Here is a 20373-nt window from a genome sequence, read left to right on the forward strand (position 1 = left end):
GAGAATAAAGGAAATGAGTTCACACAAGAGGATGGTGAGACCAGCAATGTTGCTTTGAGAAAGATGCACTGAGGCAGAGACAAGAGGTAGACAAGAAGATGGGGTTAGATGGAGAAAGATGATTCACTGTACTGACAAGCGAAAGGAAAATCCACAACAAGGGACAGTTTCATTTTTGACAAAACAGAATTCACAATTATTTCAAGTATACAAACATAATTAGATTATAACAAGATTCATATCAGCATGCGCCTAAAAGACTTAAATAAGGAGCTTAAAATATTACAGCTCTTCTTGATCAGACACATTACATAAAATCCCATTGAAGAAAAATAAGAATAATGAGGAGGAAGATGAGGTTTTACAGACCAAAATAATTATAAAGTTATTTATAAATTAAAAGCTAGTTAAAGATAGTTTTAAGGAGAAGAAGTAGTTTGAGAAACAATAGATAATTATGAAAAAAACATAAAAAGAAACTTAAACTGTTAGCCAGACTCCTAAGAAACAGAGGAAAGTGTTTATTTGAGGAATATTGAGGATATTAGCAGAAAATTAGTTATTTTTCCTTTTTCCAACTTTAAAAGGAATTGTTAACCCTTAAAAGCATAAGGAAAGGGAGAAATCTCTGAATCTCTTAAAATATTTTCCCCCACTGCAATGGCAACTGTGGGTTAATTTAATAAATAAGGTGGAATCATCCAGCTCTGTCCTATTTAATTATTTTCACCCCTATCAAACCTTCATTAACAGGAAAGACAATTTAGATAAAGACAGAGCTGTAAACAAGTTTCCCTTTTCCTCAACCTCACAGGAACTCGTTTTTTAAGTGTGCTCATTATGAGTTTTATTCTTTATGATGTTTCTTTAATACATTAATGGCTCATAGGAAGCAGTATTTCTTAAAATTTGACAACAGGAATCAAGCCGTCTCTGGTTTCTGCTGCATATTAGCAGCACATGCATTGCTAAGGCAATAGGAGAAGTAAGGATAAAACATTTAGTCTTTACCAGCATGCAAAGCAACTTTATGCACCAAGATTCCGAAAAGCTCGGGTCTTATAAATGTTTTAAAATAACTTTCAAAAAGAACAAGTGCAGAAGGGATTTATTTCATCAGTTGCCCCGAAGACTGACATGCATTCCCTAAGCAGCCCCTCATCTAGCTGCCATCCCTACAGCTTTCATCATGCTGACACAGACTTTGTTCCTTGAAGATGGGCAAACATTTGTCGATATGAAGCTTTTCCATCTGTCAGCTGTCAGGACAGATATAGGCTGGCAATACACTCTGAAAATAGGTGTAAAGTATATAATATAAAACAGTATAATCTACCCATTAATTTGATCTGCTCTGTGTTCACTGGTGTCAAAATCTCTGCCATGAATAAATCAAGTTTCTTGGTTTGGTTTCGCATACAGTGACTCAAATGTGAGACCATTCTATATTCAACAGGACAGATGACAGCCTTGTTCCTCAGCACAGATAGTTGCTACAGGAACTTTGAGAGGAAAGAGCTTAAAACTCAAGTATATTGAAAAATTGTGGAATTGCTGATCATTATGATGATCTTTATCCCCACGTCTTCATCATTAAAGTAAATGTAGTTAATTGAGAGAGTGTAAAATGTTTAAGATTTAGTTCTTTGTAAATGTTTTAATACATCTCATTTTTCCCCCACATTTTGTCAAAGTTAGATTTGTGTATTTTAATGTACTGTTATTTGAAATACCAAAACAAAGAGAGTATAACTGAATTAGAAAACATTGCTTAAATTTTCAATTCTTTTTAGATTTTAAAATCTGAAAGTTAAATCTGAATAAATTTCTATCCAAGTTCCATAAGGCTGCATTTTTGAGAAGCTCTTGGCATTGCATGTCTCCACTAGACACCTACAGGAGTCTGGACTCTGGTCTGGTCATATTAAGACAAATTGGCTCTGATCTCCAATGGAATTCTGACTTTATTTTAGGGTCTTAACAGGGCTGACTCAAGGCCTTAGCAAATTAGGCAGCTGCTTAGGGCCCCAATCCAACTAGGGAGCCCTCAACAAAAGTTTTTTCTTTACATGTATAAATATAATTATATAACAATTGTAACCAAATAGCACATTTACATGAAAAACTGATTTACATGAATATATTTTTGGTCATGTAAAAACCATTATCTATACATGCAAAAAAATGTATAATGGTCTTGGGAAGCAGCTTGATGGACAAACGAGAAAATAACAGTGTTAACTTCTCTGAAACACTCATCTTTAGAAAACAGTCTTATAGTGATGGGCTTACATTGTCTTCAGTTGAAACAAAAGTTGTGATATTTAGCAAATCTGCAATGGAAACGCTTTTTCACAATACACAGGTCATGTGATCTGCAGCTCCACAAAGAAGAAAACCGTAAGTGGTTGGAGGATGATGATATATGGATATATGTCGTGTGTTTACATCTGCAGGTGTCACGTTGTTTTCAGAGTTTGCGTGAAAAAACTTATTTACATGTAATTTCATTTGTAATGTGTTATTCAATGGAAAAGCCGCAATTGAGTAACTTTTTTGTTTATTTAACAGAATGTTGACATAGTTTTCCAAATATCTGTAATGGAAATGCAGCTTGTGAGATGCAATCCTAATAAAATACCCTAAACATTGTAGTTGACAAAATGTAAACGTATTCAAAGAGTGTGAATAACTTTGCTAGGCAATGTAGCTGAAGAAGTTATTTTAACATGATTTACCTTGTAGCCACATTTTTTCAGGATGTCAGGATTCTGCAGGAAAGTAAGTATTTGTGGTGTAGAATATTTAGGCCTAATTTTCCAGCAGAAATCTTTCCCACTGAAAACAGTGGGTTAACCCAGGTTTTTCCAACTACAGGTCAACTATCAGCATTTGGCTCCCTTCCTATTGCCAAAAAGAACTGTCTGACCCCCGCTGGCAAGCTGCGTGGCCTCTGTCCTCCCGCCACTACATGTCTGGCGACACGATCAAGCAGGGTTACAGTTGATGATGTCACCAGTGCAACAGAAATCAGGATAGAGAGCAACATGTAAGGAAGCCAGGGTTTAGTCAGTGTGCTTTATCGTTTCTCCCTTTTAATGGACCGAATCTCTCTTACCAGCGCTGCGCCATGTTTATCGAATGTAAACAGAGTTGTTTCGGCTTGGTAGGTCAGATGCAACAGGGGTCCTGTGTTGACGTACTTTTCGCTCAATGGTATTGCGTGTACTAGTGGGACGACCTGGGTCTGATGTTCCCACAGAACTGAGCCGTTTGAAGGCGATTTTATCCCAGGTCAAAGGACCCTGCAGATGACCCGGGTTAAAATCCCCTCCAAATGTCAATGTGGGTCAATGAGCCGTTACCACTGCCACTAAAAGATGATTTTTCCCGTTAGACTTAGACAACGGGGATACAAAACGAAATTTCCTTTAGCGCAGCTTTTCAGACAGTAAATGAACATTTCCATTCCATAAAGTGAAGCGATGATCAACTGTGTTTTAGAGTCTCTACACTCCAATAAACGATTAATCGATTATGAAATAATTTCACGATTATTTCAATAATTGATTAATCATGATAAATCCCATTCATTGTTTCAGCCCCAGTTCCCGGGTTTAAATGGGTTTTGCGGCCAGTCGGAAAGGGGTATTATTTGAAGTGTACACACTGGGTCCTAGAAACACCTTCAGGCTTCTAAGCTGCGAAGAGGCTGACTGGAGAAGCTTTCGTGATCAGAGCCCAGAATGTGAAGCTTGCCATGTAAAGGAGCAGAGACCGAGCTGCTCAAGCCCAGTAACCATGGTAACCATCTCAGCAGCAAATCAAGTTCTCGCCGAGGTCTTTTGTTTCTCCAAAGGAAGTGATTAAAGGAGGTAAAAGTGAGAACACTGTCAACAGGGTAGGAGAGTGATACAGACACATATGCTCTGTCAGCTACATTTTAAACCGCTTCCCATTGCAAATATCAGTGGACGGCGTCGGCCTTTTTGGACACCGAATACCAGTGCTCCTGTATGAGTTGCTACTCTCTCCGGGGCTGGCGATGTGGCCACTGAATGACATCCTGAGGCTCAGACACTAATGAGCTGAAATCATTATGACAATTATTCCAACTTAGATCAAGACTTGGCTGTGACCGTGCAGAGGAAACAGGACCCACTTCTCTAATTACTGGCTAGGGGAGAGAAAAAAAAAGGAAAAAAAAGGAGGGGGGAGAGGATTACAAAGGCGTTTTGAAGCAGAGCTGGGAAGGTCTCATCTCCAAACTCCGGTTACACTCCATTGGGTTGCTGTAGAAAGTTAAGACAGTGTCACCAAGTTTGTGCTGTTTAAAAGTTAGAAAGTGTAATTTGCTTTTCACATATTTCACAAACGGTAATTGTTTGAGTGAATGTAACCAAGGTTCTAATTAACTTGTGGTTTCAATGTTACATATCTTTGCTCAGTCTGCAGTAAATAGACGGGCATGCAGATAAGTGTTAATTAGGCAAGCTAGTAATGTTGAGTGACGAGATCTTTACTAAAACACATCAGCCACAAATGCCTGGAAATGGCATCCGACTTTGATAACGTTTTGCAAATATGTTTGGGTCTGACCGACACTACATTAATGATTCGTTCAAAAACTATGTTCTTAATAAATACATATATCTAGTAGCAATACTTTCACTATTCTCATTGTTTTGCATTCAAAAACAACTTTTTTTTTTTTAAACGGTGATGTGGGATATGGCTGAGAATGAAGCATGAGAGAATAATTTTATATCAGTCAATATCAGACATTATTAATAAGTATTTTTTAGTACCTGTTTGAAATAAGGATTCGGGGAAAAGCCTGAATATAAAATTGTAGCCCTAAGCTAGGGCTGCGACTAACGACTATTTTGCAAATCAATTGATCTGTCGAGTTATTTTTTCGAGTGATAATCGGATAGCCAAAGGTTTCTTAGAGGGGTCATAGAATGGAAAAGCAAGTTTATATTGTCATAGATGCATAACGATAGTTCAGTGGGTGAAATGGACGTACAGAGAAGTTTAAACCTCATCGACACCTCCTTTCTATGCAAATCTCACAATTCTAAACTTCCACCATAAAACTGGCGAATCCAAACGAAGACCCGAATTGACGTAAATTCAACTGATTACTTTTGTCATGCCTCAAAATTGACATTCAGACCAGCCCACTGGTTCACTGGCCCAAGAACATGAATAGAGGTAGATGTAAGACAGCAGTTTAACTGTTTAGCCTACAGTTGGGTTTACTTCTACAAGAATTACAAAGCAGGCAGTTTTTCTATTGTAAATGAGCCAGAACCACACCGTATGTGCAGTGTTCCAGGCTGCACAGATAAAGGGGAACATTTTCACAGTCTTCCCAAGCATCCGAAGACTCAACATGCATGGATTATTTTTGTCTATCAGAAGATCCTTGCAAAGTTTGATGCTCAGCTGTTCATTTGCTCTAAGCATTTTACCAAAGACAGCTTTGAAAATCTTGGACAGTTCAAAGCAGGATTTTCTGAGCTTCTTTTACTGAAACGAGTGGCTGTTCTGAGCGTGAGGCCATCACAACCGCAAGCTGTAAGAAAGATTCTGTTTCTAAGCTATTGATAGCAATGCTAGCATATCTATGGTGACCAGATTTTGGTTTGTGAGAAGGAGGACACTTTTTTGGGGGGGGGTGACGGAGTGCTTCCTCAAGCACAGGGCCGCCGGTGTTCAAGATACTGTCACCGGGTTGGGTTCGGTCGCTCCGTCCCCAGCCCTGACCAGCCCCGGAGCTGACAGCTCGGTTCGACGGACGATTTTGAAATTCTCTCAGGAAATTTTTTTTCGGTATGAAAAGTAGGGCATGTCCGGAAAAAAGAGGTCGTCTGGTCACCCTACCATATCAACAATTTGACGTTTCAGTGAGTGAGTGCTTGTTGCTATGATGCGTCTTTGCTCAGCAGCTTCGCTCGTTGTAAACCAACCAATCAGCGCACAGCAGAGATGGGAAATGTGGAGTCAACAAGTCATCTCTATGTCATGTATTTAATCTACCCAGCCAATTAGCCAGGTGAGTCCAATCTGCACAGGTTGATTCACTGTGAATATTGGACTCACCTGCTTCAGTGGGTCGGTAGATCAAATGTATGACATGGAGAGGACTTGTTGACTCCACATTTCCCATCTCTGGCGCACAGCTCATCTAAATATTCATAAGCAAAGAAAACCTGTTGTTTTATTCTGGGGCTTATAACCACGCTGCATTAAGGGCTCATAGAGCAGCAAATATGCCATTTTCAGACCAACCAATGTTACACACCCTATTAAGAGACCTTAAGGACCAGCACCAAATACCCTATATAATCATTTTATGACCCCTTTAAAGAAGACTTTTTATGGAATTAAAACAGGGGAAACTAAAACGTTTCTACTTGAATTCTAATTAGAGCATATTGACAGATGAAAAAGTTTCATCTTAAATACAAAATGTTTATATTTTCTTACAATTTAGATATACAGGTGCTGGTCATAAAATTAGAATATCATGAAAAAGTAGATTGATTTCAGTAATTCCATTTAAAAAGTGAAACTTGTATATTATATTCATACATTACATACAAACTCATATATTTCAGATGTTTATTTTGTTTAATTTTGATGATTACAAATGACAACAAATGAAAATCTCAAATTCATCATATCAGAAAATTAGAATATTACTGAAGACCAATAAAAACAAAGGATTTATAGAAATGTTGGCCAACTGAAAAGTATGAACATGAAAAGTATGAGCATGTACAGCACTCAGTATTTAGTTGGGCCTCCTTTGGCCTGTATTACTGCAGCGATGCGGCGTGGCATGGAGTCGATCAGTCTGTGGCACTGCTCAGGTGTTATGATAGCCCAGGTTGCTCTAATAGTGGCTTTTAGCTCTTCTGAATTGTTGGGTCTGGTGTATTGCATCTTCTTCTTCACAATACCCCATAGATTTTCTATGGGGTTAAGGTCAGGAGAGTTTGCTGGCCAATTAAGAACAGGGATACCATGGTCCTTCAACCAGGTACTGGTAGCTTTGGCACTGTGTGCAGGTGCCAAGTCCTGTTGGAAAATGAAATCTGCATCTCCAAAAAGTTGGTCAGCTGCAGGAAGCATGAAGTGCTCTAAAACTTCCTGGTATGTGGCTGCGTTGACCCTGGACCTCAGAAAACACAATGGACCAACACCAGCAGATGACATGGCACCCCAAACCATCACTGACTGTGGAAACTTTACACTGGACTTCAAGCAACGTGGATGAAGTGCCTCTCTTCTTTTCCTCCAGACTCTGGGACCTTGATTTCCAAAGGAAATGCAAAATTTACTTTCATCAGAGAACATGACTTTGGACCACTCACCAGCAGTCCAGTCCTGTTTGTCTTTAGCCCAGGTAAGACGCTTCTGACGCTGTCTGTGGTTCAAGAGTGGCTTGACACAAGGAATGCGACAGCAGAAACCCATGTCTTTCATACGTCTGTGTGTGGTGGTTCTTGAAGCACTCACTCCAGCTGCAGTCCACTCTTTGTGAATCTCCCCCACATTTTTGAATGGGTTTTGTTTCACAATCCTCTCCAGGGTGCGGTTATCTCTCTTGCTTGTACACTTTTTTCGACCACATCTTTTCCTTCCCTTCGCCTCTCTATTAATGTGCTTGGACACTGAGCTCTGTGAACAGCCAGCCTCTTTAGCGATGACCTTTTGTGTCTTGCCCTCCTTGTGCAAGGTGTCGATGGTCGTCTTTTGGACAACTGTCAAGTCAGCAGTCTTCCCCATGATTGTGTAGCCTATAGAACTAGACTGAAAGACCATTTAAAGGCTTTTGCAGGTGGTTTGAGTTAATTAGCTGATTAGAGTGTGGCACCAGGGGCCATCAATTTTGAACCTTTTCACAATATTCTAATTTTCTGATATGATGAATTTGAGATTTTCATTTGTTGTCATTTGTAATCATCAAAATTAAACAAAATAAACATCTGAAATATATGAGTTTGTATGTAATGTATGAATATAATATACAAGTTTCACTTTTTAAATGGAATTACTGAAATCAATCTACTTTTTCATGATATTCTAATTTTATGACCAGCACCTGTAATCACTGCTCTAAGTGGGTCACTCTTACAGCTAAAGGCAGGTTTAACAGTCTCTATAGTCCAGTTAATGATTAATCGATTGCTAAATTAGTTGACGATTTCTTTTCAATAAATCAATCAATCAATCACCATTAATCAGATTCATTTTTCAGCACTACCTCAACCCCATTTAAACATAACCTTTAAAAATAGGTCAGCCCTGCTGCCAACTTGCTTCACTTGGCTGTAAGAGTTTGAGTGGCTGAATCTTTTATACTGATATTGATCAGTTGTCAATCAGGATATATTGATATTGATTTATTGCCCAAACCCTGGGTGATGGTAATACCCAGAGTAAACCACACACAAGGGAAACAACTCTTCACATAAATTATGTGTAATAAAGTGTAATAACAGAGGCAGTAGTTATTTAAAACTACTAGTGATATTGATGAAAAGCAGAGAAGGCATTTTACTGCTTACTTTCAGTGATGTGAATGTCTACATTATGGAGAAACGAATCAAATTCAATCGAATACAGTTCAAGGAATTCTGCATTGCTTTTTTTATGTCATTTAATAATCAGTATTTTCAACGGTTTTCAATTGTCACTCTAGCAGCATTTACTTCCATTTATTTAAATGTTCAATTGTGTCCAGAGAAAATGTCTTTTTAACAACTATCTTTGTTTCACCTTTAAATTATTGTCAAGGACTATCTGTGCATGTACCATAAATCTGAAACAGTCATTATATACGGCCTTGTAAACATTTGGTGTTAGGTTGGTGAAGCGACCATAAAGGCACTGGATCACCTTTCAAAGCACCATCATATCACGACCCCGACAGAATGAATGGAGGACAAAGTTTAAAAAAAAAAAAACTCACAGTATTTTCCAGCAATTGGAGTGAAACATATTTCACATCATCAAAAGAAAAGAAAAAAGTTTGGCTTCATAGCATTCTTGTCTTAAGGACATCAATATGTTTAAGAGGATTTCTCCACTATTCCACTTTACTACACAGAACTTCATTCACAAACTAATTTTTGCATTTCCTGTATCATCTCAAAAGCCCCATCAGACATATTTACTGAAAAAGCCACTGACATGTTTAATACTTTTTCCATCCAGTGCATTTATTTGAACAGATCTGCTATTAGGTTTGCTATTGCTCATATATTAATAGTGGATAGACCTTCAAAATAGAGTAATCTCCAAATATATCTCACAAATGTATTTCAAAACGGTTAAGATTATATTGGTTGCAGTTCACTGATTTTCTATTCACTGTGCAAATCTTTACAGGGGTGGCAATTCTTGCTGCTTCATTCAAACAAATTATCTTCATATCATTTCAATTACATAGGATATTATTTCATTAAAGTGTTTGATATATAAGTTAGGTCCCCCTGAAGGCGGCTGCGCCTTGGAAACTTCCCTACCGGTTCTTTACCTGGGAGCAAGTTATTTACTACTCTTAACTCAAACTGGGTAAAACCATCTAAAAAAGGACTATAAAACAGGAGTTAAAAAGGATCAGCGTTTATTCCAGGTCAGGTCGTTACAGGACAGAGAAATAGCTTAGGGTTGGCACAGCTGTGGGCTCAAAAAACGTCAGCGAGCGTCCGGCAAGGATTGAGCAAAGATTGAGCACCGAACAAGGCCATCTCCTCCTTCTTATACCTCATGAGTCCATGTTTTGCATCAGGTGGATGCTTAGCTGTCCGTATCAGAAACTGACACACCATCCATGCCTTGAAATTCATGCATCTTGCCTCTTTACCCCAGGATTACACATAGCTCTCCTTTATCAGTCCGGCTCCAAGATGTGCCCATATCCTGTGTATTTTTAAAGACATGAAGGCTGTCCTGATTAGATGGCCTCCGTATACGCAGTGACATCCACCATGTAAAGGAAGGCCTTCTACTCTGTCTAATCTGGCTAACAAAGTAACAATGCACATGATGTATAAAGAATAAGCCTAACAAAAGCCAGATAGCCACAAGGCTGTTGGTAGGGCACTCACCTATATTCAGCTTTTAAGGTGAAAGCAGCAGCATATTTCTTATTAAATATAATCTTATTAAATGATTTTCATACTCTGTTTAGTTTGGGATTTTTTTAATAATAAAATACACCTAAGAAAACAAGCAACAAGTTTAATCCCCTTTCTTCACCCACCGACTTACAAAATTAAGAGGCAAAGAAAAAAAATGTATTTCTTGTCATAGAGGTTAATTCAATTATCATTACTGGTACATAATTTTCTATGTAATCCTTCATGGATATATGTACATTTTTCATTCTATTTTTTTTTTATTCCATATTAGTTTTAGTATTGTATCCTAAATAGACCAACAGCTACAGCAGGAAACCACCTTGAAGTCAAATGTAACATCTATAGATCATTAATAACTTAGTCGTTATCAGCTATTTTAAATAAATTATAATTGAGTTGGCTTCAAATTAAAAGAAAACTAATTAATTTAAATTCAAATAATAAAAGTGTTCAAAGTTTCACTCCTACTCTTTCTGGGACTAAAGTATTTCACTGCATAAGTGTTAACTCATTTTATGTAATAGTGCATTTTTATTTTTCTGTGGTTACACAAGCTTTCTACAGCATGATTCTAGGTGAGCATTTTATATAATAATGTTGCCATATCCACTTTACCCAACAGGGAGTTATTACGAAAACTATTTAAGCAAATATCTTGCTGTCAACAAGTATTTCTGCAAAACAAGCCTAAAACTTTGCTTTATTTACCGTTTATGCAAAACCAAACATCAGCTGTAATATATAAACCACACAGCTACAGCTAATTAAATGTAGCCAGTGTATGTCATGTCAGCTTTTTTATTATTTGTGACTAATACACTCCAGCTTGATAAAAGGAACCTGCAGCAAAACAGTCTGAATGATTTGTTTCTAAATTAAATACAGCGTGATTCAAAACATCATCTCTATACTTAAAAATTTAAGACAGTTTACAGATGGCACAATAGAGCCAAAGAAGATATGCAATGATTAAACGAGGAGAAAACAATAGTCAAGCATTATGGTTGAGTGCATTTTTACATATTTTATTTTCTTAAAAGAGAGCAAGGCTGCAACTAACGATTATTTTGCAAATCGATTAATCTGTCCATTATTTTTTCAATGAATCGATTAATAATCGGAGAGCAAAATAAGTTTTTTTTTTTTACAATTTTAAACCAAATGAAACAAAGTTTTGGATAGAGGATATTGACAGGGGAAAAGATGTTTTTTTTCTTTATCTTAAATGCAAAATCTTGATATAATTTTAATATAATTATTGTTCTAAGTGGGTCACTCTGTCAAAGGCATGTTTTATACTCAGCTAATGATTAATCGATTACAAATTTAGTTGATGATTATTTCAATAATCGATTAATAATGATTAATTAGATTAATTGTTTCCGCCCTAAAAAGTTTATTAAACAAAGAATAAAGAATCACACACATTTATCACATGCTACATTTACTCTACAATTTTAAAAGTCAACAAGTATTCAATTCATATAATACTTCATTCCATGTTTATAATAACCTTATCAATAACACTAAAATAATAAAACATATATACTTGTTAATATTAAAATATCACATTAGCAATAGTTTTAAAAAGTCCATGTCATCGAGTTTTAGAGAGTATAAATGAGAATTAATTAAGGCTGAGATAAAATAACTTAACATTTTTAATACAACGCTTTATTCGGACTTGTGTATCAAATGTGAAGCGAAAATGCAAAAACATAAAAATAAAAACAAAGAATTTGAAAATAAGTCCATTATCAAAGGGAAGAGCCCCTTTTCAGAACAAAATGGCATCATCGCCATCTAGTGGCCAACTTTGTGAATTACACTATACATTACAGCATCGATTATAGAAATTATAAACTGAATTTTATTCAGGGTCTCTTTTATCCATTCATTTATTTAATAAATAATGAACAAAACTGACTGCATTTTACCCATTAAAGACCTTAATATTCATGATAAACACATTTCAATATCTTTTATATTATTTTTTGATTCAAAACGTTGAATAAAAATAACCATTGCCATCTAAGGAGATGCATTTATTTTCCCATTCTTGTATGGCTTAAAGGAGAGATTACCATAGTTACCTAGGTAAATACTTACCTTTTTAGGGACGTCATAAAACACCCCAAGGCATGGGACTCCAAGTCCAACACAGCGAGCCTCCTTAAAAAGTTTCCTACTATCGCCGTATGATCCTTCTTTGAATTTATAAGCGAAACTTAGCTTTTTGAATGTAGGACAGCCGGTTTGCACTATGATGTCCGTCAGGAGACCTATATAAACAATAAAACCTGCTAATGTTAGAATGAGGAGAGCCAGGAGGAGCGCCGCACACACACTGAAGCAGTCAGGCATGTTAGCTCTCCTGCAGAGCAGGGACCGCTAGCTGCTGTCAAACTGTGTTGGATTCTTTCAAGAAGCTGCCATGTGTCAAAAATGATGTGGTTTTATCAAAGAATAAAAACATTTATCCTACTCATCGTGCGTTTGTTTCACAAAGACACGAAAAACTACAGGATTACACATTGCACGGGACTTCCTGGAAAGTACCATTTATGCCGACAAATAGGGGTGAAGGACGTTACTATTCTTTAAGTTTAACTTTGATTCTTCTCCCCTCCATAATGTCCTCCTGCTGTTTACTTACACTAAATTTAATAAATTTTTAAACCGCTTCTGCTTCATCTAATATCTGACAGCTCAATAATATAAAGTAGTCACTATATATTTTCCGTTTTACTTGACCCTCTTATGGGACTCCCAAAATCTTGTACGGTCTTATTATTAAAACAAAACAAACAAACAAACAAAAAAACTATAATGACAGAAAACTCACTAATCATTCGGTTCTAATTAGTTCAAAAAACAAACTTTAAAAGCTAGTAGATTTTGTAAATAAAAAAGTTAGGAAACAGGATTTTAAGACTTTAAGGTACCCAAGCCACTATATTCAACATCCAATGCTGTTTCTTTAAGATTATTCAAAAGTAGGAACACAACTAACATCACTTTAAGTTATAACTGTATTAAACCATTGTATCAATGAATGTTTTTGCCCTTTTGCAGGACTGCCAACTTTTCACCAAACCTTGGGGTGAGATTTTGAAATAGATAAGACAGGAAACCCTCTCAGGGTTAGATGAGGACAGGTGCAGCTATAGGTTGGAGGTTTTCAGAGGATTTAACTGAAACAAAGTGGCAAAATGTGGAATTTTTATAGCACAGTAAATGTTACTGAGTAACAATAAGCGGTCTGTAGTTATGTGGAAAATTTTTCTCACAATACACATTATTTTCTACATTCTGGTGATTTTTGGAGAATTGAAGTACAGCAGAATGGGTCCTACTAAAATACCTACATCTTAAATATACTTTAAACGAAGAATTTCACAACTTTGTTCATTAATTATTCTCTGCATCCTCTACAGGAACCAGTGTGATAGAAACCTATGCAAACTTAACTGAGTATGAATATTTAGTAATAGGCTAAGGATTATAAATCTTAAGTTATTATCTTATTCTTTTTTTTTTTTTTTACAATTGACAAACAGCTAAACAATTCAGACCTTCTAGGAGGCTGTAGATTCAATAAAAACTCACCATGACAGGAGACAGCACTTCCCTGGATTCTTTCAGTTTGGAAGGTGTGATGGAAATTAAGTGTTTAAACATATTCAATGGACCAAATTAAAGATAAATGAGCATGATAAGTAATAATAAAAGAAGACATTCCTGTGGTTTCTCCTCTATGAATCAGGGATAACTGATTTTTTTTCTGCACATCCTCTCTGTTTGTGGTTGGTCATTTCTTGTGTGGCTGATCTTTTGAAAAATAAAACCTCCTATGGTTTTGAGAGGCAAACCTAAAAGCTTTCAGAATTAAAATATTTGTGTTGATTTAATTACTCCTAAATTTCAGCGGGAAATGATCGAACTAGACTGAGTTGAGTTTTATTTGGGATCTGTACACCCCAGAGAGCTATCCACCCAAATGTTTATGTGGACTATTATTTTGTTCCTGAGCTGCCTTCATTCCTAATCACATTTTATTACGACTTATAGTTGACAGCTGAATATTTAGGTCAATGTTCACAATTTGACCTCTGGCCTTCAGACAGTAGCTATGTTCAAATAGTATGGTTAAAATGGTAAAACTTCAATTGTTTATGATAAGCAATACTAAGCCTTCAAGTATGCAGTCGTCTTTTTTGTTATATCATGTATTTAATATCATTATTATAAAACAAAGACGAAGACTGCTCTCTCACCCACCCCTCACCTCCTGGGAAGGATTCTTGGGAACTTAAATATTCTTCACAGTACCTTAGCTGTCCCAGGAACTGTACAGTTCTGGACTGAGATGTCTCATATTTCTCCAGTTATCTATTGGAGCCTTTGCTCCAGTGTGGGGCTTACTGCTCTCTGTCCCCTAATGACCAAAGTTCCTACAGTTACCTTCACCTTCAAGGCTCTTTCTAGTTCTTCCCTGAGCTCTTTGTATTTATCTGTTTTTTTGTGCCTTTTTTTTTTATTTCTAATAGTTCCATAATTTTTGGAGCTAGAAGAGTCTCAATGTTAAAAAACTCATATATTTGATCCACACATGCACAGGACAATCCACAAAAGTACCAAAAATGCACTGACTAGCTCCATAATCATGTTCTAGCTCCATAATCATTTGAGATGGTAATTTGATCAAGTATTTCATTTCTTTTTTCAAAATGTTAGTTTTTTTCAAAAGTCAATGTAACCATTTACTTAGTCTCACTTAAGTGTGTTTGTGTACTTGTATATTTTACCTATTACCTATTTAGGACCGCCTTTGGTATATTTGCTGACCTTCTGAGGACCAAATGGCCTTATGGGGACCAAAAGCTGGTCCTAATGTGGCAGATCCCCATTTTTTACCCAAGAGAGTCAGTTTAAAGTTAAGGTTAGGGTTAGGAAAATACTGATAACGGTTAGGGTTAGGATTGCATTTTGTATACGTGTGTGTGTGTGTGTGTGTGTGTGTGTGTGTGTGTGTGTGTGTGTGTGTGTGTGTGTGTGTGTGTGTGTGTGTGTGTGTGTGTGTGTGTGTGTGTGTGTGTGTGTGTCTGTGTGTTATATTTTGTTTCTGAGGGGGCGTTCCCCGAACGCAGCATTGAACTTGGAGGTCTCCTCCCTCAAAGTTTCGGTTGGAGAGAACAGGATAAGACTTGTTGACAAGAGACAGGAGAGTTCACAGCGTCTCTAACCTAAGAAATCCAAAAAATGTCTGGTAATATTAAAACATTTTACAACTTCACAGCTAAGCTTCTTTCCGGTGAACCTTTCAGTTTCTCCTCGCTGAAGGGGAAAGTTGTTCTCATTGAGAATGTAGCGTCTCTCTGAGGAACAACAGTCAGGGACTACACGCAGATGAATGAGCTTCACTCCAGATACTCTGCAGAGGGACTCGTTATCCTGGGTGTGCCCTGCAATCAGTTTGGACATCAGGTAAGTTATGTTTCCATTTTTAAATATATCAATAGTCCTTTAAAAGCACTGCATGCAAAATGTTCTATTTTTTAAATATACTCAAGGCAGCCAATTGTGCATTTTAGGATCTTAATGGGGTAATATACATATTCATGTTCCTTAAAAGCTTGCAAATTTGCCTTCATTACTCTATGAAGCTAACAATGTTTTGCTTTAAAACTATCGTTATTGGTAATGCAAGTAAAACACGTTCTGTTTTTTTGTGATGCTTTTCAATCCTCAGTAACTGTGCCCATGTTTATCCATAACAGGAGAACGGCAAGAATGATGAAATCCTAAGATCCTTGAAGTATGTCCGTCCAGGGAATGGTTTTGAACCATACTTCCAGCTCCTTGAAAAGGTGGATGTGAATGGAAAGGATGCCCACCCCCTGTATGTCTATCTGAAAGAGAAGCTCCCTGTCCCCAGGGACGATGCTTTGTCCCTAATGAATGATCCAAAGTTCCTGATCTGGAGCCCTGTGTGCAGGAGTGACATTTCTTGGAACTTTGAGAAGTTCCTGATCGGTGCTGATGGGGAGCCTTATAAGCGCTACAGCAGAAACTTCCTCACTATTGATCTTGAGGAAGACATTAAAAAGCTTCTCAAGAGAAACAAGTAAAATGTGCTATGACACTCAGCAGCTTGTTGCTGAAGATATCGGCTGTGATCCCTCCAACTTAGAAAGGCTTATCAGTAGACACACCTAGGAGGGGTATTTTATCGAGCTTCCCAGCTCACAGTTTTACCAAAACAGCCTTTTTTTTAAGATTGTAATATTTTCAGTGGTAAACACTCGGTTCCTAAACCCATTTACTTAATGATGAAACTCCTGGAAACCATTTTGTGTAGGGAGTTTCTGAAGCACATGTAAATGTTTGACTTTACCACTGTCTATTCTACAATATAAAGAAAAAGAGAAAATGCACATTTTATGTAAATTAAAATGCCTTTTACGCAATTCTGAATATTGTGATCAATGCAGATAATTTGTTTGTTAAAAGTGAAGTGTTGGGAAGAGGCCTCATAGAAGGTATCAAACTCGACTGGATATTCAAGTCAATGAACATAGCGTTTGGGAGTTTGTTTGTTTTTTTTTCCATTTGAAACTGTTATTTATCAGAATAGGATCTAGATAGGGGCTGTACCTAAGGAACAGTTATTAGTATGAAATAAGTTATCTTTAAAAGCAACTAAAACTTCTGGGTTGTGATTTCCTCCTGCTTTATAAATTACAAATTATATATTTAGATTAGGGTGAGACTTTATGTCCAAATTTCAGAGACTAATACTCATTCAGTTTTATATCAGTGACTGAACTGCAGAAAACATTCATTTGCCTCTTACGCTGTATTAGTAGAATTCATTCATTCAAGTTAGAAGTGCTGGAATAAATGTTATCAAGAGACAGAAATTAAAGTAAATGAAGTTTTTGTTAAGTCTTGGAATTCTAAGTCATTAGAACCCAAAAAATCGATATGAACAACTTGAAAGTTTTAGAAAGCTTTACAAAAAGCAGAGAAACATTGTGACGACAGTCAACCAGGTCACAAAGCTCAAGTTACCTCTTTCTGAATCTTCTTTCATGTTGGATATGGACAAAAATATAAGTATGAAGTATAAGTTTAGAAAGTATACCAAACAATGTACTTTTAGTGTACTTGAAGTATTACTCTTCTAACTATACTATTGTTAAGTATGTAAAATATAATTTAGAATAAGTAAACTCTAAGTGCACTGCCTGATTTTAAGTATGAAATATAGTGCACTTTTAGTATACTTGAATACACTACTTTTTGCTAAGGGTTGTAAAGCAAGTTTTACCTAATAAATGGATAGTGAAAAGGCAAAATATAGGGTTTGTGTTTGGTAGTTATAATAAGAAAGTTCTTGCTTTGTGATTTATGTGCAATATAAGACATTTGTTAGCAAGGTCTCTCAATTACTTATGTTTTATCGTTTTATTAAAAGCAATTTAAGGCACGCTAAGCATGAGGAGCAGGAATATCCTGTATTATTAACCAGTTTGGGTTTCGTGAAAAGGTCCCTATGAGTGACACTTCCTGCAGAACGGCTGCATCTCATCCAACATGGCCGGCCAGGAAGATCCCGTACAGCGAGAGATTCATCAAGATTGGGCGAATCGAGAGTATATAGAAGTGATTACAAGCAGCATTAAGAAAATTGCTGACTTCCTAAACTCGTTTGGTAAGATTCCAGCAACCAAGTCCTTAATATGATCACCTAAGTGTAGAGAAATCGATCGGAAAGACCAGAATAGCTAGTTGAATTAGCTTAGTAGCTACTGCTAGCTATGATGTTGATGTTTATAATGGCCGCTCCCAGCTAGCTGTTAGCTTCCAGCTTCCTCTATTCTTGAAGCATTCTGAGCGGATGTTTTTAGATACCTGTTGTGTATGACAGGTTCAAAATTAGAATAGTTTAAAAAACAATAGCTTGGTAATTGAAAAAGTTTAATGTTTTTTTCCCAAAAAAAAAGCATATGTAGTTTTTTATTCGGTCCTGTTTATTGAGCAAACAGCTGTTAGCGAACACTAGCTCAGGCCTTATGAATATGGAAAATGTTCGTATGTTCGTAAGGTTATGCCTGTATTATTAAGCAATGATCGTCGCAATTTTAGGCATATTCGGTTAAATTATAACATAAAAAGTGATTGTTACTCGTTTCAGTGAATTACATCGCTCTCAAATGAATAAAAGGGGCTTATACGATATTTTCCGCAACTTCTTAATTCGGATCAGGCACGTAGATCCCAATGATTTTGTTTATTATCAAAGCTGAGATCAAGAAATAAAAAAAAAGAAATTACAAGGCATCCAAGAACCCAATAAAAAGGTGTCAAAGATGAGAAAAAAGAGCGCTATAGGTCATTCATCCCTGCTGCCACCAGACTTTACACCGCGACACTCTCAAATGCAACAACTAATGTTCAATTACTATTTAATACCCTGTTCAATAATCATGTTAAATGAGAGACTTCAGCTGTTTTAGTTTTCTCACTACCTCACTGTTGTTCTTTATCTGGTACCACTTTAATGTAAAATGCCAAATCTATATGTGTATAAGTCACCTTAAATATACACAAGTCTCCTTAAATCTCTGCCTTATTTCTTTTTTCTCAATCCACTGAATATATGTGGACGCACTGTATATACTCCATGCACCTTTTCCTCCTTTTGGCACCTTTTTACTATTGAGCCAATTTAATTTAACGAGATCAATAAATTCTATCTTATATTATTTTATGTAAAACATGTTTTAAATTGTGAACACAAGTATAATTTCATAATACAGTGGTCATGTTAGTATTGATATTTATCAAATTGCGATGGAGGAACTCAAGAGAAAGATCGTCCTATGAATCAATCAGTTATTCTTTGTCACAAACTAACTGTAGTTAAATTATGAACAGACATCAGCTCAGATTGCGTATAAAATATGCAGACAAAAATTAAGAACGCTTATATAGAATTGAAAAATTTGTATTCTTAGAGGAGACCTCCAAAAAACACAAAGCTCTTTCAGGAGAAAAACACAATGTACTTAATATTTAATACCCTTTTAACTTGTAAAATAGAAACACATGTGAAAGATGTAAAAATTAAAAGATAGTATGGAAACCTAGCAAGTACAAGTTACATAAATAAAAAATAGCTTTAAAGCATCACAAGATGGCACCCAACCCAGTGATTTTTAAAAGCACTCTGTGGCATACCCAGTTTGACTAAATTTAACATGGGTATGATGGACTGGATTGTGACAAAAACAGTTTATTAAAAGTGAATATTCAGATTCAAATAGATGCAATTTGAATCAGTTACTCTGAGGAAATGCTGCAGCATGCAATAACTGTGGCCCCATTATAGATTTATTTTTGTGGAAGTCTCTCTTCCTTTCTTTACATATTTATATACCAATGTTTTGTCACTTTGTTACGGTGCTGTGCCAGGTTTTACAAATTGGCATGTTTAAAAAAAAAAAGTACTTTGGGCAAAATATAATAATGCAACTGAACTCTAACCCACAGATATGTCTTGCCGGTCTCGTCTGGCCACCCTCAACGAGAAATTAACAGCATTGGAGAGAAGGATTGAATACATAGAGGCCAGAGTAAGTGTAGGAATCACAGTAACTTTGTGCCTGGCAGACACTTTAAATGATCTAACCATCAAACTTAACTGTATCTTGATACAGGTGACCAAAGGAGAGACCCTGACCTAGATGATGGGAATTCCCAACATGCTCTTCAAACTACTTCCCCACCCTCCACCTCCACCCTGAAGGTTTTGGACTTAAATGTGCTGAGCTGCACTGTCCTTTTTGGAGGATCATGTGGACCATTTTTGATATTATATGGCTGAATTTTGTGTTGTTTTTATCTCATGACACTTGTGCATTCTGTTTATGGGTCAAGCATCATCATTGCTTTTAAAATTGAGCTCAATTAAGTATTGAGTTAAAAAAATCCCAGGGCTTCATGATGTTTTTCACTGTAAACATTTTGTATGCGGCGTCATTACCTATTCAGAGATTATTGGAAAAGGAAACAAAACGGGGAAACATTCATGTGTGCCAAGTTGAACAAGTAATTGTGTGGTCACCTTTATTGAAAACCTGCCTGTACATTAACTGTTGTAAGTGTTGATGGAAAATTTAAATACTGTAATAAATTATAAACAGTT

The 20373-nt window shown here is 36.4% G+C and overlaps 3 protein-coding genes across 3 annotated transcripts in view; 2 read left to right on the forward strand and 1 right to left on the reverse strand.

Annotated features, from left to right (window-relative positions):
• LOC119775075 (testis-expressed protein 264 homolog) overlaps window positions 1–12728 on the reverse strand; it is a 63606-nt gene extending 50878 nt beyond the window's left edge. Inside the window, exon 1 of the mRNA XM_038272951.1 lies at window positions 12270–12728. Within this exon, the coding sequence (XP_038128879.1) occupies window positions 12270–12524 (255 nt within the window). The 5' untranslated portion in view covers window positions 12525–12728. The remainder of the gene's footprint in view (window positions 1–12269) is intronic.
• Window positions 12729–15331: 2603 nt separating this feature from the next.
• LOC119775103 (glutathione peroxidase 1-like) lies at window positions 15332–16637 on the forward strand. The gene is made up of 2 exons (XM_038272997.1): window positions 15332–15647; window positions 15941–16637. The coding sequence occupies exons 1-2, from the start codon at window positions 15423–15425 to the stop codon at window positions 16289–16291; spliced, it is 576 nt and encodes a 191-aa protein (XP_038128925.1). The 5' UTR covers window positions 15332–15422; the 3' UTR covers window positions 16292–16637.
• Window positions 16638–17718: 1081 nt separating this feature from the next.
• brk1 (BRICK1 subunit of SCAR/WAVE actin nucleating complex) lies at window positions 17719–20373 on the forward strand. The gene is made up of 3 exons (XM_038272998.1): window positions 17719–17877; window positions 19719–19801; window positions 19886–20373. Exons 1-3 carry the CDS (start codon window positions 17760–17762, stop codon window positions 19910–19912), a joined length of 228 nt encoding a protein of 75 aa, XP_038128926.1. The 5' UTR covers window positions 17719–17759; the 3' UTR covers window positions 19913–20373.

Source organism: Cyprinodon tularosa, unplaced genomic scaffold, assembly GCF_016077235.1.
Source record: "Cyprinodon tularosa strain WSP-4 unplaced genomic scaffold, ASM1607723v1 ctg85, whole genome shotgun sequence".
Lineage (NCBI taxonomy): Eukaryota > Metazoa > Chordata > Actinopteri > Cyprinodontiformes > Cyprinodontidae > Cyprinodon > Cyprinodon tularosa.